This window comes from Neopelma chrysocephalum, unplaced genomic scaffold (assembly GCF_003984885.1).
Source record: "Neopelma chrysocephalum unplaced genomic scaffold, ASM398488v2 Primary Assembly neopelma1_65c, whole genome shotgun sequence".
NCBI lineage: Eukaryota > Metazoa > Chordata > Aves > Passeriformes > Pipridae > Neopelma > Neopelma chrysocephalum.
Window position 1 is genome coordinate 1,336,973 of NW_020897724.1, and position 24,056 is coordinate 1,361,028.

Below are 24,056 nucleotides of genomic sequence, written 5' to 3' on the forward strand. Positions count from 1 at the left end.
GGCCAGTGATATTCCACTCCCACCCTCCTCGGATGGCAGTAAAACAGCCAAGTGATTTCACAGAACTCTGCTCCTACACACTTGGAGTCTAACCAGAAACAAGGAGCCCAAACCTGAAACATGCTGAAGGCCCCATCTCCCAAATCACTGTGACCACAGAGAATTCAGCACCTCACAGCATCAGAGACTTCATCTAGAAGACAGTGGGAAGCTTCAGTCTTGAATTTAACTGATACACAAAATTGCCTCTTTCCCCATTTATAACTTGTCACTCAGAGTTCAGAAGAGCTCACAGCCATAAGATGCTTATATGTATATATATACATATATATATGTATAAAATTCCCATAGATTTAAACATAAAGTGGTAGCAGCACATTCAGTAAGAAAAAGGCACATATACAGGAACACTGTGTGCTCTTCCCTGGCTGGACTTAGATGGCAGTGGAGCCTCACATCTCTTTGGCCACATTACTACTAATTTTCCTTCTTTTATGTTTCATTTCAATCATTATTCAAAGAAATACGGTCTCTGACTTTCACATAGGTAATGTGAAAGAATGACTTTCACATTGGTAATGTGAAGAATGTAGATGGAAAATTAAAGGGGTGGAAGGGGGAGGGTTTGTATTGTAAAATTAGTGCTGTCCTCATCTTCACTTCACAGATAAAAGTGTTCCGAATGAAGAGACCATATGGTTTTGAGAGTGTGTAGATAGCATTGCCTTCATCCCACAGCAGCACAGAATTCCACTGCACTGGAAGGAGACTTGGGAATTTTGCCATTTAAAATCAGACATGGGGCATTGCTCGAGCAACAGCAGCACTGTGACTACACAACTCACTGACACGTCCCTGCAGTTCAACCTCTCCTACCAGAGGAAAAGCAGCTCCTCCTAAGACATGCCCTGAGGGCAGGGACTGTGCATTTTGTGACCTTGCTCCTTGGCCTTCTGTCCCACGTCCAGTGTTGATGAACAACATTGCCTCTGCACATCAGCTCATGAATCTCCCTCCCATAATGCTTTCTTATGAAGATTGCATCCACACCACCCTTGTTCACTGGTGTCTCAAATTAGATCAGCAAGGTGGTTAGAGTTACTATGCTGTCCTATCTCTTGCCAATCTTCAACTTGAAGCAACAGGAGTTGTGGTGCCATTCAGCACTATGAACCTGCTGATCCATAACCACTCCCAGCAGGGGATATGTTCCCTCTCCTGTGCTCCCTGGCGTCAGCACAGCCCTCAACACCAGTGCATCATTGGAGTTTAGTACCTCTGCAGTCTCACAGCAGGACTGAAGGTGTTCCTGCTTCCAGCATTTTTCTATACTGGGGGGAAAGCTTGTCCTCAGAAATCCAGTGAGGATATCTATATGTGAAAGACCACACAACCTTTACTGTGGGACACAGCAGGAGAGCAAGAGGTTAATTGTGTAGGAAGTGAAAACATGCAGCTTTAGACTGTGCAGTGGCACCACGGAGAATCCCGGCGTGTAGCATGGGACTAACTCCTACAATTGCTTGATAGGACAGGGGAAGGCATAAGACAGTATGTTTGATGACAAGCATTTACACTGTAGACTGTCACTTCCATTAAACAGAAACATTTTTTTTTGCTGGATGAAATGCCATCCCACTCATCTCAGATCTTTTTTGTGATTGTGATTAGATGGGTAGGTTGTCTGTGTTACAAGAATGTTTTTGTGATATGGTGCAGAGACAGAACAGATCACTGACTAGCATAAATTGCCATGAAAAATATGTATTGTCTCAGAGCTATCACATTAAGGGGCAATACAACTACTCACATGACTTGTGCACCGAGGAGAAAACAAAAGAGTCTGCAGATCACAAGGGACAAAGAGTTATAGGGATGACTCACAACAGCATTATATCCAGAATAACACATCTCCATGTGTTGCTGAGGTAGAACCTCATCCCAGAAGCTGCATTGCAAGGTTACAAGTGTTGAGAAATGGCAACAGTAACAGATCAAAGTTTGGTAAGACTATCAGATGAAGACAGATTGAAAGGAGTGAAATTATTACTTCAGAATAGAGACAAATATTTGAAAAGTGGTAAAAAAATCATATAAAATAATGAATGGTACAAAAGTTGGATTGAGAGCATCTGTTCTTGCAAAAATACAAAATCAGTTAAATTGCAGGGCAGATAAATTAAGACCAGAGGAATACTTTTCAGTTTAGAACTTGTACTAGACTGTGGAAAATGTTGCTGCAGAATCCCATTCATTTAACCAGAGCTGATACCATTTTTTGACAATGTGGAGAACAAGGCCATGGATATTTTTAACAGCAAACAAACAGAAGGGTTCAAGTTCATAAGTTTTGGGGCATAGTCTGCTTTTCTCTTTTCTGGGCATAACCCCTAGAGCAAGGCACAAGCACACAAGTTTCAGAGACTATTTTGCATTATCTAACAGGTGGGCAGCCTGATTTTGATGTACCATGTTTTGCAGAACATACCCTTGTATGCACGGGTGTGAATAAGGACATTCTTTAAAAAAACATTTAATGCAAATCTGAAGGAAGGGGTAAAGAACGTAAATAAAGACAATGACATTAAAACACCTACAAACACAAAAAACCCTCAAGTTTATCGCTGTAAAAAAATGCACAAACACAAAACCTCAGTGAGGGTGAGTTCAAGTGCTTTGGGACAACCTACAGAGAGGCAAGGGCAAGTATATAGGCCAAGACTTTGAGTTTCAGCCCCACAGGAGGCTCAGTCCCATGAATGGAAAATAGTTCTGTTATCCAGGAAGGAACTGGTCTGAAAGGAATTAGTTTACAGGCACGGTCAAGTTGCTAAAATCCCACAGGCTTCATCATATCTAGGGTTTTTCAGAACTAGCACCTGCACTTTCTGTTGGTGAGGCTTGCAGGAACAGGAGTATGGATTTGCAGTGCTGGATGAGCTGGTCTTATAATTAAGTGTAATACTCTCAAGAACAAAGAGGCAAATGTGCTTGTTGGTGGCAGTGCAGTTATGGATGGGAGGGGAGCAATTTTATACTGATCTTCTCTAATCACTCAGATCTATCCTGTTTTCATAGCTGGTATTTTCAATTTTAGCTAGTTCAGGGCATATTTTTTCTCTTGAGTATCTGAAAATGCTCAGCTATTATTATATTTTTCTCTGAATTCCCCCCCCCTTGACTTCTCAGGCTTCTTTTGTCTGTCTTGTTCTCATTTCTTTTGTACATGTGTCTGCAGGTAGCTTTTATAGCAAAATCTCACTCTGCTTTCCTGCCCTTCCCTCATCCTCTCCTGTTTTGTTACCGCATTGCCTGTCTGTTTGTTCTTTTCCTCGTGCCTGGAACCGCTCGTTTACTAATAGATGCCATTCTGTGCCTGTGGAGTTTGTTCATTTTCCCTGTCTTCAGGCACTGAATCACTGACTTCATTGTACAGAAAGGAATGAATCCCCAGGCCAACCCAAGAACAGGTTTCACTCTCCCATGGCTGCAGAGGAGGAGGATGGTGGCTGAGCTTAAGGGATGCCCACGGCAGGCTCTTGGCTCTCAAGCAGTGAACAAGTTTATTATTGCCAGCAGCCCTCTCACATCCCCTCCTCTAATCCCGAGTCTCTCCCATAGCCCTGGAAGCTTCTTGACAAGGCTGATCAAACTAGGTGAACACATAACATATTCTACAGACAGTGCAGAAACCCAAACAGTCAGCTTTGAGGCCTTTGCCTTGTCTTACCACTGTCATACGTGTGACTATGGTTGGTGTCAGGTGTTTCACATTGGGTTCTTATTTGTATTCAATAATTGCTTACATGCCCACACCTTGGTTACTGAATGAAGTGCACAAATCAGATATAACCCCATCTTAATTGAATAGAGTACGGAATAATTAAAGCAGCCAATGACACCATTGTCACTGTGGTGCACACTAAAGTAACCCCAAAATTCACAACTGAGGGGGATGGAAACACTCTGAAAAAAGTATTTTCACTTGGAAAATGCAGTAAGCAATTAGCTATAACATCTGGATACAAGTTTAAATTGCACAGGCTGAGACACAGGCTAAGATAATAAACAGATAACATAATAATCAGTCTTCATCAACTACTGGGCTGTGACCAGAAGGCAATGTCTGAGCCATTTCCAAGGGTTCACTGTTGGTGGCCGGGATGCAAACCCCACTTTCTCTGGCTATAAACTGCTTTTGGTGCAGCTTCCTTCCAGTTCTTATTTTCTTTTCCATGTGTCTCCTCCCAGCATTCCTATACCTACACATCTGAAGGGAATTACAGTCAAAAGCACTCTTATGAAGAAGTATATGAAGAACTTGTTTATTTTGCTTTTTTTCCCCACGTGTCTCATTTTCTGCCCAGCAGACATCTAGCCTGTGTGTGCTGAGCTCCAGAACGCTTTTTCAAACTCTGTCTTTAGGGCTGGTAGTAGGAAGATGGAGAGAAAACCACTAACACATTGTCCACAATGACTCCTCAAAGTCTTGAAAGGTTAGGAAGCGGGCTGGCACCGTATTCCCTCGCTTCAGCAGAAAATAAGAAAGGTTGGGAATATTGCAGGTTTTTTACAATATCACCATTGCTAATCAGGTCTGATTATTCATGCTAGAAGCTGTGGCACAGTTTTTTGACTCTTTGTGATGTTCATATTCTCTGTCTTTTAAAAATAAATACACAAATTGGCAGTGGCACAGTGCAGCTGGTCCTGTGGAATCCTGTGACGGACAATACCAGTGTCACGTTGCCAAAAATAACTTGTGAGCACAGCCATGGCTTTTGGGTTAAAGTTGTCCCCATTCACTGAAGTCAGATATTTGCAAATACCAATCACAGAATACCTGGTTTGTAAGTACAAGGGATTTAACCTGGCACTAGAGGTCATTGATAAAGCTGGTAGGGATTTTTCTGGTTAAACTTTCTTCCAATTGAAACCAATCCCTTGTATCACAAAATATTTTGAAGAATTGAATTGATTATTATTTGTTCCCCCATATGTAACACTCGCTATTTTTTCCAACTGCAGGAAAAAAGTATTTCAAATTTCACATTAACACGTTTAGTCAGACTAAAATTTAGCTTGATTCAGATTTAGACAGATGTATATATCAAGCTGAGATTTTTCTTGCAGGTCCTAGGAGTCCATTCCAATGGGAGCCTTTTTATAAATAGGAATCAATCTTCACTATGGTTAAATGCACTTTGCCAGACTTTGGCCTTTTGCTTAATTTACTTTGTGTAAATGGCCAATTGAATGAGTAATTTGAAGTGTGTCTTCCATGTGATGACTTATCCTTGTGTAAGCATCGGGGTGTCAGTGAGGGGCACTGCGCAGTCTGGGTGGCAGTGACAGAATGACTGTCTTTAATTCCGTTGAAATTCATGATTCAGAAGATTTCTGGGATTTTAACAAGGCAAAAGAGCAGTCAAAGATAATCTAGAAATTGAATTTCTTTATAAACACTCCAAGAAGCAAAGCCCAGCATCATTAGGAACCCTGGAACTCAGTAACAACCTTCTGCCACTGAACACTGGGATGAAGCCAAATCATCTTCCCCAGGACATTTCTGGGGGAACTTTCTACACTAATTTTAAAGTGCTGACTGAGTAAAACTGAGAGGTCTAAGGCAGAAACACATAAGCAGTCCTGGTTAACTACACCTTATTTACATTGTTTTTACAAGTCTCTACAGCTGAAGTCACTTCAGCAGTAAGTGCAGAAATACTGGTGCTCACAATACTTTCACCACAGTGAAATCATGAGGATTTGACAGATTCAGTAATAAGAATTGCCACAAGGAAACTTCATAATAGTAGCATCTATGAAGTGCTCCTATGAAGAACTATGATTTAGCTCTACTCAGAAGAAAAGTAGTGAATGTAGTGGTAAAAGTTTGACACTTTCCTTACAGGTAAAGGTCCTGCTCGTGCTGGTACAGTTGTGCTGGCAGCCCTGCTCAAAAGTGTGCTCACAGCTGCAATCAGAAAGGAGAGATATTTGGAAGATATGGATGGTTTGGAGAGAATAGTCAGCTATTTATTGGTTCAAACCATTACAGTAAGAGGCTTTCCTCAGCTGTGCTCTGGAGAGGAGATGTGAATGGTACAAGATTCCATGAATTCCTGCTCTAAGAGAAGAGTAACTCCACTTAGTTGCATCAGACATGCCAATATTAGAGCTGAAAAGAAACATCCTGAGAGGTTTTATTTATTACAAAATAGCGATTCCTTAAAATAACATGTTTCTGTGAAAGGGTTGACTTAGCAAACTTACCCTTTAAAGGTAAAACTATCAAAAAAGATTCCAATAGTGTTCCAATACTTTGGGGGGAATTCTGAACAGAGAAGTTTCTTGTTTTCAATCCAAAATAATACTTTTCTTTTAAAATATGTTCAACTTATCTTTTATATATATAAAATTTTGAAATCATGACAAAATATTTCTCCTGATCTGACAAAATATTTGTAAGAAAAAGTCCCACTTTAGATTTCATTTCCTTGGTAAAAAAAAAGACCTACTCACTGTAAAACTCTTTTTGTATGGGAAAATAATTCCTCATTCAGCTCTAGCTATTATCCACAACCCATTTGTTCCCTATTAACAACCACTACCAGCAAGAAGAATCATCCTGTTATTAGGTGATGGCACTTGTAACACTTTTCTCCAGCTACCTCAGAGTGCCCTCACAAGCTGGGTGCACATGTCTGTGATTACAGAGCTGTGCAGAGGCAGGGCAGGCCCGGGGTGAACAGCAGAGGCTGCACCAGGCAGCAGTGATGGTGAAGGAACTTAAAAAACACCTTCGCTTTCTTTTCTCTCCCAGCAGCAAATCTGTTAATTGACTTCAGAGCCCCTGCTTGTTAATGAGCTGGGCAAAGACAATTCCCTTAAAGTCCTGGCAAACTGCAGGGATATTTGGCTCCTGCCAGAACGTTGTGGGCACTTGGAGGATGGTCCAGTCCATCCATCACAATAAAGCACCTTTCCTGTAAGGGACCAGCTTTCTCTCTACATGATCTCTACCCAGTGCTTGGTGCTGAGGGAGTTACTGTCACCAATCCAGCACCATGGTTTCATTGCAGGAGAAAAATGTGTTTGTCTGTGATTACAGAAGCCGTGACAAGGTTCTAGGATTGCCATTCAGCTCCAAATACCTCAAAATCCACAGCCTGGAGGAAGACTCGGCAAAAAAGATATGCTGACCATGTTGAAATCTGTTGAAATTTAGGTTTGCAAACAGAGTGCAGCATACAGTTCTGACCAGGTGTTTTAGAGGCTGGAACTGGACATTAAAAACAACAAATTATGTTATATCTTAGAAAGAAAAGTATACAGGTTGTATTCTCTACTATAAAAGGAACAAATCAACTTCAGAATGGATATGGGGTGAGTGTATAAAGCTGTAATTAGCAGTAATTAGCTCCTGCTTTTCCGTATGTCTGCTACAAAAACCATTACTTTAGTATGATATTGTGATACCCACTGCCAGGGAAAAGGAGAAAACATAAGAACGAAGTGTTTGCTTTGATGAAATCACCTAATGACAGTCACAAAGCAGAACAGCCCATTTTGCACTGGGGACATGTCTACAGAACACCACCCAATGCTGTGTTGGGAGCTGGGAGCAGTGTGAGTGCACACGTGCAGCAGCCCTGCCTGAGCCAAGGGAAACGAGCCTGGCTGTTTAACTGCACACAGCCACACAACCGCCCTGCATTCAAGAGAACTTGGAACAAACTCCATGTTTTGGGTTGTATCCTAATGCTGCAGCAAATTCAGTGTTTGTGTTGGTGTTCAGTCGTTTTGAAAACCTATTTTCTAGTTCAAGGATTATTTTATACAAAATTTACCATGTGTTGCCGCAATCACTTGTCAGCCTTTAATCATGCCATTAACTTTTTGAAGTACAGGTTTGCTGGGCTCAAACTCCCACTTTGTAGCAAATACTGTTTTGTTGCCTCGAATCCCACGGCACACCCTGTCTAATCTGTACCCGAGAACGATGTCAAAACCTTAAGACTAATTTACTTTTTTCTTAATGCTTGTCGATTTTCTTTAATGCAGATCCACCACAGATGAATAATGTCATGCCAACATCTCCCCTCCTTCCTCAGATGGCACATCAACATTCATATCCCAGCCTGGGACAGATCACAAACCCGTATGAGCAACAGCCCCCAGGCAAAGAGCTTAACAAGTACGCCTCTCTAAAGGCAGTGGGTAAGTGAGCGAGCGATGCATGACTTCCTTAGATCACCGTGGTGCATTTGCTGTTGGCAGCTGACATGCTGCTTCAAAGTTAAAAACAAAGTCTTGCTCATCTGGACTGCTTCATGAGCCAGTTTCATAGAGAATATCCCATAGTAGAGTTTAATACAGAGTATCATGTTAGTTGGGATTGTACTGAAGATTAACAGGGCACCAGAATGGTGACCCCATGCAGGGGTGTTTATATGTGCACACAAACCACACCACGCCCACTGCAAACCAGTTCTCAGCGAGTTCCATCTGTGTTGCATGAACAGTGTTCAGCATCAGTTCTTTATGCCCTGGATCTGCAAGGAGTAGGGAGTTGGGCTTGATGATCCTTGTGGGTCCATTCCAAACTGAGATAATCTCTAATATGCCTGTGTATGCATTGTGGTGTGTATTTTCTGTAGCTATCTGCACAAATGAGAGAGAAAACCAGCAGATATGCTTCAATTTTAAGCATATAATTTACATACCTGCTAAAAACTTCCAAAGAGAGAAGGCACTTGTACACTTCCAAATTAAGAGTTTTCACATTTCCTGTAGGATGTGCATTAGCAGGTCCCTGGAGGAATATTCTGAGGTCTTATGATTTCAAACAATTAGTGCATGATAAAGCTCCTACTAAAGATCCCAGTGGTGCCTGTTTTCTGTGACTGGTTAATATTATTTTAAGCTAATGGGAGAACACCCTCGAAGAAACGGTTGTGGGGAGGGAAAAGACAATAGTGGGTTAAAAAGCCAAAATAATTTCCTTATTGGATGTGTAAATTGATAATAGTTCTCAGGGGCTGTAAATACCTTTTGCACACCCTGTGAAGGCAGAAAGCCTTTATCACCTTATATTTCAGACCCCTTCCAGACAATTATACTGTCTATACATTAAAAACTGGAGGGATCTATTCATAGCTTCACACTAACCCTTGCTTAGCTCACACATATGGATGTTAACATCATTTCCCCATACATTTAGAGCAATGTCACACTGCCTATTTTCAGACAGAGATATTTATCTCAGAAAAACAGCAGAACAGCTGAGAACATTCTGATTTAAGAATCTAGTATTCATCACACCAGAAAAACTTTTCAGCACAAACTGACTTTGCGTTATCTGCATCTCAGGGTAGCAGAACTCTAATGAAATGTACATCAAAGTCCCATCTCAAATAGTTTAATTTTGCTTTAGAGCTTGTCAGTTGTGTTCCTTACAAGTGGCATTTTTAAATCTATTTATAAAAACAAGGGTTAATAGCTTTCTGCTGAATTTTGAATACTGAGTGGCTTTACAATTCCCTCTTCAAAAGGTGGTACTGTGTAATGATGTGGTGATTATCACAGATTTATGCGCTGATATCAGGCTGCTTTTTCAGATGTCAATTTAGGTCAAGCCAACCATCAAAGCTAAAAGGTACTTAAGCATAATAAAATGAGAGATGAAACACTGCAAGAAACTTCTCTCATCTGCCCAAGAGCCAATGAATGTACCTTTTAAAAAAAATTACTAAATTAGAACCTAGATATTTCTTGTGTGTCTGAGTACAGGTTTTTAAAACAGCTAGATTATAACCATACAGTTAAATCAACCCTGAAAGATTGTGCACTTCAGCTTCAGAAGTTGTATAATGCCTCTCAGAATCTTAAACTGAATTAAACATAACTTTCAGGGACATTTTCTTCCAAGAGGATTGTACCATCTTCCCATGCTTTCCCCCTATCCTTCCTACCCCCTCTCTCTTTTTTTCCCCATAGATCTACCAGTCTCAGACCCCATTAGCCAGGTTTTAGATGCAGGTGAGTTCTCACAAGTACAAAAGTGCTGCATTTTTATCCAAACTTTTCAGCAGAAAACAATAGAGATTTTGAAACTGTTATACCTTTGCACCTTCTGTCTGGACATATGGAACAAGAATTAAACACACTCAGTTTTCAACCATTTTCAGACTCTCGAGTCCACGATTCCTCCCAAGAGCAGCTCTTGAGTACATCCCAACATCACAAAGGGGTTTTTCCACAATGCCAGCCAGGCCTGGGTCTGTGACCCCACTGACATCAAGCAATGCAGGCTGCACATGGCAGAGTTCAGACTGGCTTTATGAGAGCTCTGAGAGGAAATAGGACCTGGCCTACATCAAGCCCACCAGTACGAATTTAACCTGACAACCTCTTTTGAACAAACAGACACCGAGTGAGTTCGCCCTGGCCGGGTATTCGTGTCACAGGGTGAAGGCACTTTTTGCCTGCTCACATTCAGAGTCATATTCATGGATCCCCACAGCAGCTCAACGAGTGTGTGTAGTCCTGTTCCCTTTGCATTCATTGACAGTGGCTTGAGGGTGTATTCATTTGCCACAATAGAAATTTAATAAGGGATTTGTTCTGCATTTCCCCATCCGTTTGAGGCAAACCATATTCATTTAAGTGCCCCCTACTCTGCGTGAGCCCATTGTTTGGGTGTAGCCCACTGTGCTTAACCCTTTTCTTTAATGGGGGACTGAGAGTGGAGGAAGAAGCTTTGGTGCTGCTTTGTAGCAACTGTAGCTGTGGTACATTAATATCACTCATCAGAATGTGGCCATAAGTGGTAAGAAGTTTAGATAACTGAAAAAGTGAAGCTTTACCAGAGGCAGTTTTAAATTAATTTCAACACAGCTGCTTTCTTCTGAACTACAGATGTCCTAAAAATTTGGCTAATTTTAGAACTGAGCTACTCATTCCTCAGTGACTGACTGCTGTGAAAATTCACTTCACGGAAAAGTAGCGAGTCACAGTAAACTCTGTTTTGATCATGTTCAGGACCTCCATCAAAACCAGTGAGGATTCAAGTGCTTGTGGAAACAAGAGACAACAGTGCCCTTGCTCTTAATTTGCACTGTTACTGAAAAAGAATGACCCATACTTTGGTGGAGAGGCCAAGGTGATCCCTAGGAAGCTGTTTTGAAGCTACACCCCCGGCCTCCAAAGGATACAACTTAGCAGAGTGCACCTGCAATTTGGACTGTTCATGCATGTGTGCAGTGCAACATGTGCAGTGCAGTGTCTGATTCAGCACAACAGGGGAGAGTAGAAAAGGCCAATGTGGATGCATTGTATTTAAAAAGATAAATATTTTTCTGTGAATGAGTTCAAACTGCAGAGCCAACCCCTTATGCACTCAATGGAAGAGGATGTTTTCCTCATTTCTTGTTAGGAGTTTATTTGTTGCAGCCTCCAGAACTCCTGAAGTACTGGCCATGGCTGCTGACCAAATTTACCTTTTCCCCTCGCTGTCTGCTGGTATTTACATCTCTGAATGATGTGAGGACATTCTGTGCCTATTTTATACTCTCAGATGAGTCCTTGGAGCACAACAAGGTAACAGTGAGCAGAGATCTGCTTGCTGCTTTCCTCACTGCACTAGAATTTTGCTCTCCTTCTACCTTGGCACATAAACCACCAAGGAGTAATGAGCAGAAGGCAGAGGATCACTTGGAAATGAGGAGAGGGGCACACATTTCCTGAATGAATAGATAAGAAGTCTATCTCCCAGCATCTCTATCTAACTGACTGATCTGACTTATTGATAAGTGCACTCTCTTCATCCATTATTTTTCCATTTTCGAGCCACTGAATCTCTTGACAACAGTGCCAAATTTTTCCTACCAAAGCATTTGAGAGACTATCTGAGTGAAAAGGGTTAACAAACTCCAAGAGCAGCCCCAGAAAAATGGTCACTGAATGTTTTGTGGCCATAAACACCCAGCATTCAGATATTTTGATTTTTTGGTCACCTGAGACAACATGATCCTCATTTCCTTCAGTGCTTTTCCATTTTTTGATTATTTATGTGAAAAGTGCAGAAAGAGGTTTTTCTGCATAAATTATTCTTGCTTCCAGTTCATCAACCATGTTTTTACTCCATGCTTAGATGGTTATTGCTCATTTAAGCAATACTGACATGCCTAAAGCTACAAGTGGATGGAGATCTTGTAGCTGAACACCTTCATGAAATTCAAGTCCCAGGACATACAAAGGTAGCCCATCACGAATTTTTATGCACATCATTTGGACATTCATTTGGAAGGCATGAACAACCCAACTTCAAATTCCACTCTGCTAAACTGGAAGAGTTTTAGCCCATCCTGTTGCTTAATAAGAGTTTCCTCAAGCTCAAACTGGCCTCATTATCCTGAGGTATTAGTTCTATTTATTCAGTCTCACTGCTCTGCAAGCCTGGCTCAGTAACAGTTAATTTTCTTTCCTTAATTTTCACTTCCAGGAGTGCAAAGGTACAAACTTGCTTTAGAGTTTCTTGCAGAAATTAAAAAATATCCCAAAACAAACTTCTAAATCCCTGGGAAAATGGTCACTCAGCTGCTGGAGAGGTGCACAGACATGCAAGTAAAAGCTGTGAATACAAGTATTTCTATAGTTTAACGTGATTTTATATTTCTTTCGTAAACTTTGTTCTTCCCTTCTCACGCACACACACAAACCTTTGAGGAAGTGACCGGAAACGACTTTACAAAAAAAAAAAAAAAAATACTGTGAACAGAATTCCTGCCTGAAACACAGACCCAGAAAGCCTTCCCTGCTGCTGGGATTTGTTGGTCTCCTGTGGGATTAAATCAGATCTAATTGATTGGATATAGTGAGGCTAGAAGGAGAATGTAATTGGCAGCAGACCCACCGTCACATCTCTGAGTCTACAGCTCCCAGCGTTTCTTGGAGCTGCACAGTTCTTTGATCCCAAAGGAAACATTAGACAGTGCTCCAGCTCTGCTTGCAGTTGCAAAACTGCAAAGTGAGATTCTGCAAATATGACACTCAAAGAATAAATATCTCCTGGTTAGGTCCCTGCAGAAAATCGTGTGGCCACGAGTGTGCCAGTGCACAAGGCAACTTCTTCCTCAAAAAGGGGGAGCACGGGAGAAAACTGCCCTGGTTGTGTGTCCTCTACACACGCAGAAGGATCCTCACCACAAAGTTAACTCTGGGCTGTTATCTTTGAAGCATCCTCCTGTCTGATGGGAAATTTGTTACTGCCTTTTCTTAAGATTCAGACCTTCTCCTTCCATGGAAATGACAGGAAGTCTACGCTGATACAAGATCTATCTTTTGAGAATAGAAGGGACTTCCCAACGACCTCATCACAAGATGAGATTCTGTACCATTCCCTGTAGTTCACTGAGCTCTGGGCTGGAAAGAAAAACTGTATTTGGAGAAATGGAAAGACACAACACACCTGCCCATGCATTCATGGGGGTTGATACAGTCCACTTTTAGAAAAAGTAGAACTACAGAATTATTGGATGCAACATGTTTGTATTATTTTACTTTCCTATACCAACCACACTGTTACACTGACAGGTAAATATTCGTCTTTCTTGGGAAGGCTTAAAAAGGAATTGTGTTTTCATTTCAAAGAGTAAAGAAATTTTCCGTTCCTACTTCCATAAGCAGTTACAACAAAGACGGATCAAAAGAAATCTGGGACATGGGAGTAGCTCCCTGGATTTAACACCACAAAAAAGTGCCAGGGAAGTACAGATTCATGCATCATTTGTAATATCCAGAGGGCCATTCAGTTAATGATTTCATACATCTGGAGGGATGTTCAGTGTCATGAATAATGCCAGACTAGGCGATCTGCCCAATTCCACACTGGAACTCCAGATCTGTCTCAAGGAAATACAAGATAAAAGCTTGGTGTCTTTTTATTATTATTATTTACTTAGCCCAGCGTGGCTGGAGAATTTGAAGCTTTTGAGTGTTCATTTGTTAAGGGAGTCTTTCATATTTTAATCCTTGCTTCTCCTTCAGGCACAGGAGCAAAGCCAAGCAGCACTCACTGTACCAATCCCCCTGCTACATGAAGTGCAGCATCACTTGTTTCATCAGTGTCTTCTGCTGAGACCACCAAACTTCAAATCCTGCCCAGAGCATTCAGATGGAATTTCAAGATCTTTTCTTGCTTCCACTAAATAATTTAATTGTTACCTCTGTCATTTGCCCACTTGGCTTTAATACCCACAGGCACTTTGTCATAGGCAAATAAAAAATGCTTGGGGAGTCCTGATCAAAATATTTTCCTATTTTATCATCCAGCACACTCATTTCTTCTTCCAGTGAGGTACCCATATTTTAATTATAAATATGTTGTTTGTGCAAAGCCTCAGCATCTTGAGCAAAATCATCTGCTTTGCTGACAATCTTTTTCAGCCTTTTAAAAAACAACATTTTACCGTAAAAACAGGGAGATATTCTTTCTAAGGCTGGGGAATTCTGCTGTAAGGAGTCAGACATCCCAGCAGCCATTGCCCAAGCCATCCTCCAGCAAACAGATGGACCTGTGAAAAGGGAACTTTAGGGATATGTTGCTCTTGGCAGAAGCTACATCTAAAGCTGCTGGAAGGAAACTGCAAATAGCCCTTCTTTTACAAAAAGCAGTTTTAACACCAAAATAAGATGCCCTTGAACATTGCCATCCATATTGCCTCATTTCTTAGACTTGAGCAACACAAGGAACTTGTGAAAGAAAGGAAATCTGATCTTCAGGTCCCTTTAGTTTATGTTTATGTCAGAATTTTTATTTTTGTTGGACTGACACTTAGTGAATTTGGTTTTGTCTGAATTTGGTCTACTACCTGGTTTTATGGTGGTCGAAGAACATTCATAGCAATGTATTAAATTCTTAACCTATTTTTCATGCCAAAATTGCAAATTTAAATCTGTGCATTCTAATTCTTGTTCTTGAAATTAATATTCTTTCCACCCACACTCCCTACAGTGGTTTCCCTGCAACAGAGAAACAGCCATTTTTTCTTGTTATCAACATGTATTTTAAAATAGAGAAAATTAAACCATAACCAAAATTCATAACCACTAATTCATAAAAGCTCAGCTTATAAACACTACTCCACAATCCACCAGTGAGAGAACTCACACCCTCCCACTAAAAATTAGGCTGGTTCTCTGGGAACTAGTTGATTTTTTAAAATCCTTATTATGTGATAGTGAATCCAAATGAAACAAAAAGTTATTTTCTCCTTTCTAAATGACACAATGGACGGATCTAAAATAACAGTACCATGAGCTCAGCTGACCACTAGGGAATGAAGGCTTTCAGGGTTTTTACTTTCTTTTGCTTGTCTCTTGCCCTTGGAGACTGGAGCCTTCAGAGGTCACCAGCTCACAGTAACCAGGCTTCTTTCCATCTGTTGGGATCAGCGACGGCACGGGAAGAAAACAACTAAATCCAAATCAAGCACGGATTATTCCAGCCTATTTCTATGAAATGTTGATGAATTATGCATGAGGGTTTTTTTACACATTAAGAGATGTAAAGACACGAGTGAGCGAAACTTTATGCTTAGGCAATAAAAGTGAACCACTGGAAAACAAGGCTCAGCTCGCGGGAAGACGAAGTCTAACAATGTTAAGCATTTTCATTTGCATCCCTTCTTAAACATCCTTCTCTGCAACTGCTTGATTTTGCAATATAAACGTGCCTCTCTATATAAACCTGCTTCTCACTCTGCAATGCGAGTTTTATATCAATTATTTAAGTGTAGAGGTTGATCATAAAGATACAAAAACAATGGTGAACACTTGCAGAAAAATAGCAACACCACAGGATCCCAACTAAAGTCTGGATTTACTCTCAGGTGTGACTTTTACAGTTCCCACCACGGAGCCTCCACATTGCTCTGGCTGTTCTGAACATCCTCCACTCGTTTTGCCTTCCACACTATTAGCTTTGTAGGTGATTTATGGCGATATTTTTGCAGTAAGAGTTTCATACATGTGATCAACATGTGATATTCTGCAAGAGGTTCTCAAACGTGCCAAATGATCAAACCTTACAACTTTACTGGTGACAGAACCCCCCCTCATAGCTGGTTTTCAAAAAATTAACAGGGATTTTGAGAATCTCTCTAGAGTTCCTCATCATTTTTCAATTCCTGCTGTGTTTCAAACTCAGCACACAGAAGTAAAGTTCTAAATGATTTAAAAGTGTCAACTTTGAATGATTTCTGTGTAAGTAAATCACAAGTTACTGCAAACTAAAAGCTTTTATTTATTAAGTAGTCTTTCAAGAAGAAACTATTCTAATATAAAAGAAGGTTATAGGGATTGGTTCAGGGTTTCTTCTTCTGAAAATCGAAAGGTAAAAAGGAAAAGTAGCTTTTTAAGGAGAGGCTTTGATTTAAGTTTTCCCAAGAACTCACCAAAGAATAACAGAAAGTACAATTCTGAAATCCCACTACTATCAATATGTTTAATTTAGGAATTTGGGGGTTGAGAAGCAAACTCAGTGAGAAACAGGATTAAATGTATATACTTTTCCTACAGTTCTACTGCTTCATATTTGGCTTATTTTTGTACGACAATATTATTTTTTCCAGTATGTCAGAATCTGCCTCCATGAGGACAACAGAGCTTTAAACTATTTCAGTCAGATCTGTTGCATTTCCAGTGTCTGGGACAGGAACACTTGGGTTTGCCTGGGTGGTTTTCAGCAGTTCTGAAGATCACTTTGTTGCAAGTCAATTTTGCTTAAGCAAACAATTAATATGTTCGGTTTTGATTGTCACCAAATTCCAAAACTCAGAAGGTTTAATACTTTTCAGCTCTGCACATGGAGAGATGTCAACAGCAGAGTGGGATGTTCTCCAGGATTACTCATGAGAACTAGTAAGACAACTGATAGGAATGAATCCCTCATTAACAATATAAATAAGTAGCAGTTATCTGTCTGCTACTTTGGTTCTGCAAAGGGGGTTCTAAAGACAGTAAATGTGTTTGAAAGAAACCACACAGACCAAAGTCCCAGAGACCATTGCTTTACTCCTCCACACTCACACTATAATAACAAAGGGCTCGAGGCATGGAGGAAAGAAGAGCAGTAACATGATTTGTAAAGCACACAGTTCATTGCTGCCAGAGCCCTTCTCTAACAGCTTATTTGAAGAAGGATAAGGGGAAAAGAGAAGCTGAAAAAAAATACATCTGATATGGAGTAGCAGCATCAAAGCAGCATCAAAGATATTCAGAAAAATATCAGTTGGTCTCATTCTAAAGACAATATGAAGTACAACAGGCAATTTTGGCAGTGGGAAAGTCTGTAAACCTTCTCAGGCTATGGAAGGTGCTCCTGTGAAAATCAGCAAGGGCCCTGTCCCAGTGGTGGAGGCAGAGCTGCAGCTCAGCACTGCTGGCTCTCATTTCCACCAGCAATGGTTGTGATTGCAATTCCTGGGAAAAAGGGCAGAGGTAGGAGCTGTACACTCTGATATGGCCAAGTCCTATTAAATATTCATTGAAATGAGCTTCATTCCCCGTTCTGCCTGGGCTGGCTGTCACTCACAGAGGCTCTGGCTTTCAGCAGAGGCTACTCAGAGGGTTCTGTTCAGAGCAGGCAGCGCTGCTGCTTTGCTCTGAGTTTGCCCAACATGCATGAAAGCCACAGGAAACTCATTTCCTTCTGACACTGCAGGTTTGGGAATTGCCAGGGAACACCAGTTCTTTTCAGTTTGACACGTCTCTAGTTTGGGAACTTATGGCAACTATTCACAAGACTTCAATAATATAAATGTCATGGAGTCTAAAAGGAGTGAGACAGGAAGAGGAGAAAGAAGAAAAAAACAGACCCGAATGTGTCCAAGTACAGCTACAGAATACAGCACTGAATGTGTGCAAGTACAGCTATGGAACACAGCACTGAATGTGTGCAAGTACAGCTATGGAATACAGCACTGAATGTGTGCAAGTACAGCTACAGAATACAGCACTGAATGTGTGCAAGCACAGCTATGGAATACAGCACTGAATGTGTGCAAGTACAGCTATGGAATTACAAACCTTTTTTATTTTCTCCTGGCAAAAAGACTAGACAATGATAACTTTTTAATAGAAACAACTTATGCCACAACTGTTTTGGAAAAAAAAAATCAATTTCAATCCAGAACAATTGCTAAAAATTCTTTTAAATTATAGCAGTTAAGAAACAGATCAAATAAAAATAAATTATGCAAAAAAATAGCTATTATGTCACTGGGATTTTTTTTTAATTCAACCAGTACAGTTCAAAAACCCTTTAAGCCTCTCTTCATATTCAGAAATACTAGTGTAAATCTAGTATGATGCCAGTTGAAAGACAGAAAAATGCAGAATTATTTTAGCACTAAAAGCACATCCCAATTACACATTCAGAGACATGAATTGGGTCTTCTGAGTCCTCAAAGAGCTTCCTATGGTACCACAACTAGTGTTTGTAGGTGATTTATAGCTGATTCAGACACACATTTAAGAGCTATAACCAACAATATACTAAAAGAAACAAAACCATCTAATAAAAAGTATTGAGACTGAAAATGAAATTCAGCACACAGAAGAATGCCAACAGCAATGTGTGAAAAAAAAATGAAATTAGGTCCACGCTAAGAACAGTTATTACAAATAAACGTGGTCAGGAATGTAACAGCTTTCTCAGCCAGCGTTAAGTAAGATGGATTGGCACCTTGAGGAGAAACAAACCCGCATTTTGAGATGCTAAATCCCACTGCAGAGCACTGGGGAGTTTTTGTGTGAGGTGACCCACATAGCAGCCCGTGTGCAGCCTGCCAGGCCAGTCCACCTGCTGGGCTCCATCCCGGGAGCCAGGCTGTGCGCACGCTGCCGGAACGGCTCTGCCCGCACGGCCAGGGCCTCTCACTGCACATGGCTGCACACTCTGCCCACAAATGCAGAAGGAAGTCGTGCTCCTGGAGTCCAGGGAGCTCTGCCCTCAAACACTCTGAGGGTGCTCCCCGGCCAAACAGGTTACAAACGGTTTCACGGTCTCCTTGAGGTGTGAGAGCGCTGCTGCAAACTCTGCACACAACCAGATTGACCCCAACTGATGTGCTTGAGAAGCATTAAAAACCAGGCAGTGAAAAAGCAAGCAGGATTACCCGAGGAAGAAGTGGAAGAAGCCTTTTAAGCAAATCTCCTAAGTGTTAACCTCTTTGGCTTCGGACAGCACTGGTAGAAAGCAAACCAAACCCTCCTTTCCTATAATCAGTTTATGCTGCAGTCATGCTTTATTCACCAGTTAAGCATGACAGCACGGCTCCTTGGATAGTTCCTGTTTCAAAAAGCAAGTTTTCTTACCATATACAAGGTTTCCAGTAAAACTCAAACTGATAAATGTGCTTAAATGAGATAAAACGAAATAAATATTCCACGGTAGAAATTTTTATATTTATTTGCCATCGTGAATGCCATGAAAGCCTTGAGCTTAGAGGCCTTTAGGAAAAAAAATTAATGAAAAAAAAAGATTTACAGTTACAGGACAGCCACTGAGTGTATTTTCAAAGAAAATCAGAGATTTAAATACATAATTCTCTTAGATTTCTTTTACAATTTCATTCTTTGGATCAAGAATAGAACTGGCAGTCTTATTTCTTTCTCAAGTTTATCATTCATTGCACGATACTGAACCTGTAGTTTACCACACTGATGCTTAAATTTAAAATGTTAAATCACTCCAGAATACAACAAAGTAGTGTGATCTTTGTCTATCCACATGCCAACAGATTTCAGGTTTTCTGAAAATATTTACAATTCTAATGTTAATTAAACATGATGTAGCCACCATTTGCTTTCAGGTGACAGGACCTATTGATTTTGGTCGGTCAAAAAAACTTTGTTTTTCTTAAACTGGTTAGACTCCAGTATTCTGCATGCCTCTGGTCTCTATATCAGATAGAATGTGTATGTGCCTGGAGCATTTTGATCAAAACCAAATCACAATATCACTGCAGCACTTTGTGAAACCGAATCATAAATATTGCAATTTAATACTATGTAAATCAATGCAGGCAATATACAAAGCCCAACTGGAAAAATCTGTTTTACACGTCCAAGGAGAAACCTACCTAAACTTACACAATAAATAAACATTTGGAAAAAGAAAAAAAACCTAGACTTTGCAGTGCTGTGCTTCTTGGCATGCTGTCAGCCAAGGCTTCTGCTCACAGACATGTGGCCACTCTGGCATTGCAGGGAACGATAACCCTGTGTATGAGGAGCCACCCAGGATGTCTGATGCCTGAGGAGTTAATCAAAATCTGTCTCAGTGTTCCCAGCCAAGCAGCAGATTTCACTGTAGTGGTTAAAGAGAACATTGCTGAGACTGGAGGCTTTACTTACCAAGTCTAATTACATTCCAATTCTAAACCATTCCTAATGCACCTCAGAACCCAGAAATATTCTGGCCTCTCCAGCCTTTCACAAACCGTCATGAAAATAATCGCTAGAAGAAAAGAAATGTTTGGGTCTACATATTTATCTTTCTTCGTGTCTCATACCTTGAAAGAATTTTATTTCACTGGGAAAATAAATGTAGTCTTGTGTCTGGAGGTGGACAAGCTCTTTTCAAACAATGCCTGCAGAAGAAAAGGTTGATATGGAATGTCTTTTTGTGCTTGGTCTCTCTCCAGATCATGAGTAAATAAATGAAGTGCTAAAGGGGGCCAGGAGAGGAATAACACTGAGCCACAAAAAGTAGGTTCTACAAAATTTATGAAAGTAATTTATGGGAGGATCTATGCATTATGTATTTTTCTTTATCTCTGTCAGTAATAGGGAACAAAAACCATAGGAAAAAATCCAAAGACATAAAATATTGTCTTCCTTTTCAGAATGTCTTAAATAAAGGTAAAATGGTATTAGAACTTCTGGGAGAAGAAAGCCAAATATTTAGGATAGAAATCAATGCATTGCAGGCCACAATGCATTGTAGACTGAATTCTGAATCTTCAGAAATCAATACAAGAATGGAGAAGGAGGGCTGCAAAAATGCTTTTAAAGGCCCTTTGCCCTTTCTTAGAATTTAGTATGGTTTAAAATTGCCCCACCTTGTACACACACAGTTGCCACCCCAGTGCCTGTGAGATGAGAACAACTAGTGACCAACCATGAAGTAGTTCCACTCCTTCCCCTTGGCCACAGACAGATCTGCCACATCATCCTGCCCACTGCTGGCGTTACAAAAACCCAATCCCGTGTGCCTGAAACATCCAGATGTGTTCTGTTTGCCAACAGACTTCATGTTATGCAAAGCAAATTCCTCTATGGTCCATGATGGTTGGTGAACCCCCTAATTCAAATGACAGGTCATTAGTTCTTTGTTTTACTGTATGGAACACACTTTTCCATTAATTTATTGGATTCAATTCATACCTAGGGGCAGTTAATATGAACTCTGTCCTTGTTATTTTTTTCCCCTCAGCCAAGAATAAAGTCGTGCTAGTGTACAAATGATACTTCTTTGATTTTCAGATAAAACCCTGCAAGAGCTCTCACATAGAGTTGGTTTATACCTTGGAAGCCTTTGAACATATTGTCTTAGATGCCAGCTTGGAAAGGCAAATGAATAAGCAATCACACATTCAGACAGGATAAACAGCACCACCAAAGGCAGCATCCTAATACTTCCCTGGGCAAATTTCTCGTGTTGTCTCTGAGTCAGGATTCATTACCCTTTTGTCTTTCCTTGAGCTTTCACTTTCATTATTTAGAGAAATGTAAGGTTCCCTTAGCTTCAGGTAACTACACCCACGTCTCAGCAAACTCAGAGCTGCAGAAGTAAAGCCTTGTTATAAACTGTTAAATATTACATAGGGAGAGCCTCAGTGTTATACAGAAAACATCCCCACACTGGCAGTTAGTGGGTTTTAGCTGTTATCTGGTGTGTCATTGTACCAGTTTCATTGCTATCCTGTCCCCCAGCACTTTCCATTGGCTTGCTTTCTGCATCTCTAGCCCTTAATTTGAAATACAGTCTCTTTCTGGCTGGAATAAAGCTCTGCATTTCACAAAGTACTTCTTAAAATATGTTCAGATAAAAAACAATTTTTGAAACATCTATTGAGAGATAGTGTTCCCTATGTATTTCTGTATCTTCTGACTGTGACTCCAAGCTCTCACTGAAGTTTGTGTTTGGGTTTTTGTTTTAGTTTTGTTTTTTTAATGTCTTTAGAGCTTTTATAAGGGCCCACTCCTTTGTGGATTCTCTTCTCTCACTTCAGAGACTTCTTCCCACTCCCAGGTGCCTACTTTCACAAAAGCTGTAGGACAGAAATGTCTTTGAGGAGACTATATTTCTCCAATAGCTGTGAGACGTGGTGCAAGTATTCAGAGCCATTTTATGGACCCACAAAGATAAGAGCATTGTCAATGAGGAAGAGAGTTAAAAACCCTGCAATATTTTACAGGAAAAAGAAAGCATTGCACAATGCTAATGCATGTCTGCCTGACTCTGTGCCACAAGTGGTTACACAGTGACCCTGAAGATTACTTAAGCTGGGGAACAGAACAACATTACACAGCTTTAGGACCTCCTCACAGTACAGATAACTCAGAGAAGCACACTGAGAAATTCTGGTCCTGTGGCAGCTACAAGAGGTTTTGCCACTGGTATTCAAGAAAACATATTTTCATCTCTGGTATTTACTCCATAAGAGTCTCACTGGTTTACATGCTTTCATTATAGAACTGTGGATTAGGAAGAAATATGTGAAACTTTCAAGTTTGGTCATGGAAGAAAAGAAGCTTGTCTCTGTTAGTGACAGATTTAGGCAGGAAGGTGAAACTTCAAGAAAAACACACATTACAGTCACAAAAGCCTATTTCTTTCTAGTCACTTCATCTAAATGAGCCTAAAGTCAGGGTGGTTTTCCTAGGAATTTCCATGATCTTGCTATCCCAAGCAGCTTGGTAGCCATCTCCTTTCAAAACCAAAATTCAAGGAGAAAGGCAAGGGTCCCAGTCTGAGACATTTGACACCAGTACTAGCAAAGTCAAGGTCAAAATAAGTCCTGGTCACCCTCTCTAAGGCATTGCTGGATTCATAGGAGCAAGGAGTGGAGCGATCTGCCTTTGGGATGGTGAGCTCATGGTTGTACAACTGCTCTGAGGGGGATCCAAATCTAAATTCCCTACCCAGTAAGATGCAGCCCAGCTTCTGCTGAGATGGTCCCCACCCAGATTCACATCCTGATGAACTCACACTGTGAAGCAAGAGAAAGATTTACTAGTCTAGAAAGACAAAGGAACAGAAAGCATCTCTTCAGCTTAATAATTGAAGTATTCAGTTGGGAAGGTGAAGTCCTGCTTTTGATCTGTATGTCTGTATTTTCTCAGTTATTCATTTCACGAACAGCAGGAACAAATGCCCAAGTTCTCCCCCCTCCCAGGCACATGCTTTAGGTTGGAAAAAAATCATATTTCAACATTTTTTTCACATGAACAGCTACAAAAGTAACAAAATTTGTGGGTGCATTATCTTAAAGTGAAAACCTCAAAGAAATATTGAAAGTGAGAACATTTTTATCATTAGCTACCAGGAGGAAGGGACACAAATAATAATGCTCTGAATTAAGGCCTTTCTTGTACTATTGTTTATTTGGTAAATGTTGCAATTCTAGTTCTTCACTCCTTTTGCAAACACAAGTGATATCTATAAATACTTTTTACTGATCAATAAACAGAAGCCAATGGAAAAGGCACTTCTATAGCACCTTTCATCCAAAATCTCACTGTACTCTACAAATAGCAATTCAACCTCACAGCACAACAACCTCCTCCAATGTGCTAACAGCTCATTTTACAGCAGGTGAAACCAAGGCAGAGGGAAGTTGAGTCATGTACCTAAGGTCACGTAATAAATCCATCCTCTAACTCCAAAACATCTCTTTGGATGTTTAAAGTCCATGAAATATTTATAGGGTCTGCTTAAGAAGAAAAACAAACTCCCTCAGATTCACAGTTGATATTAAAGT

The 24,056-nt window shown here is 40.5% G+C and overlaps 1 protein-coding gene across 2 annotated transcripts in view; it reads left to right on the forward strand.

Annotated features, from left to right (window-relative positions):
• The window catches only part of SHISA9 (shisa family member 9), a 175,458-nt gene that overhangs the window by 145,426 nt on the left and 5,976 nt on the right, over nucleotides 1-24,056 (forward strand). For both annotated transcript variants that reach the window (XM_027684285.1, XM_027684284.1), the window contains one exon: nucleotides 8,068-8,223. In XM_027684285.1, the coding sequence (XP_027540086.1) occupies nucleotides 8,068-8,223 (156 nt within the window). The remainder of the gene's footprint in view (nucleotides 1-8,067; nucleotides 8,224-24,056) is intronic.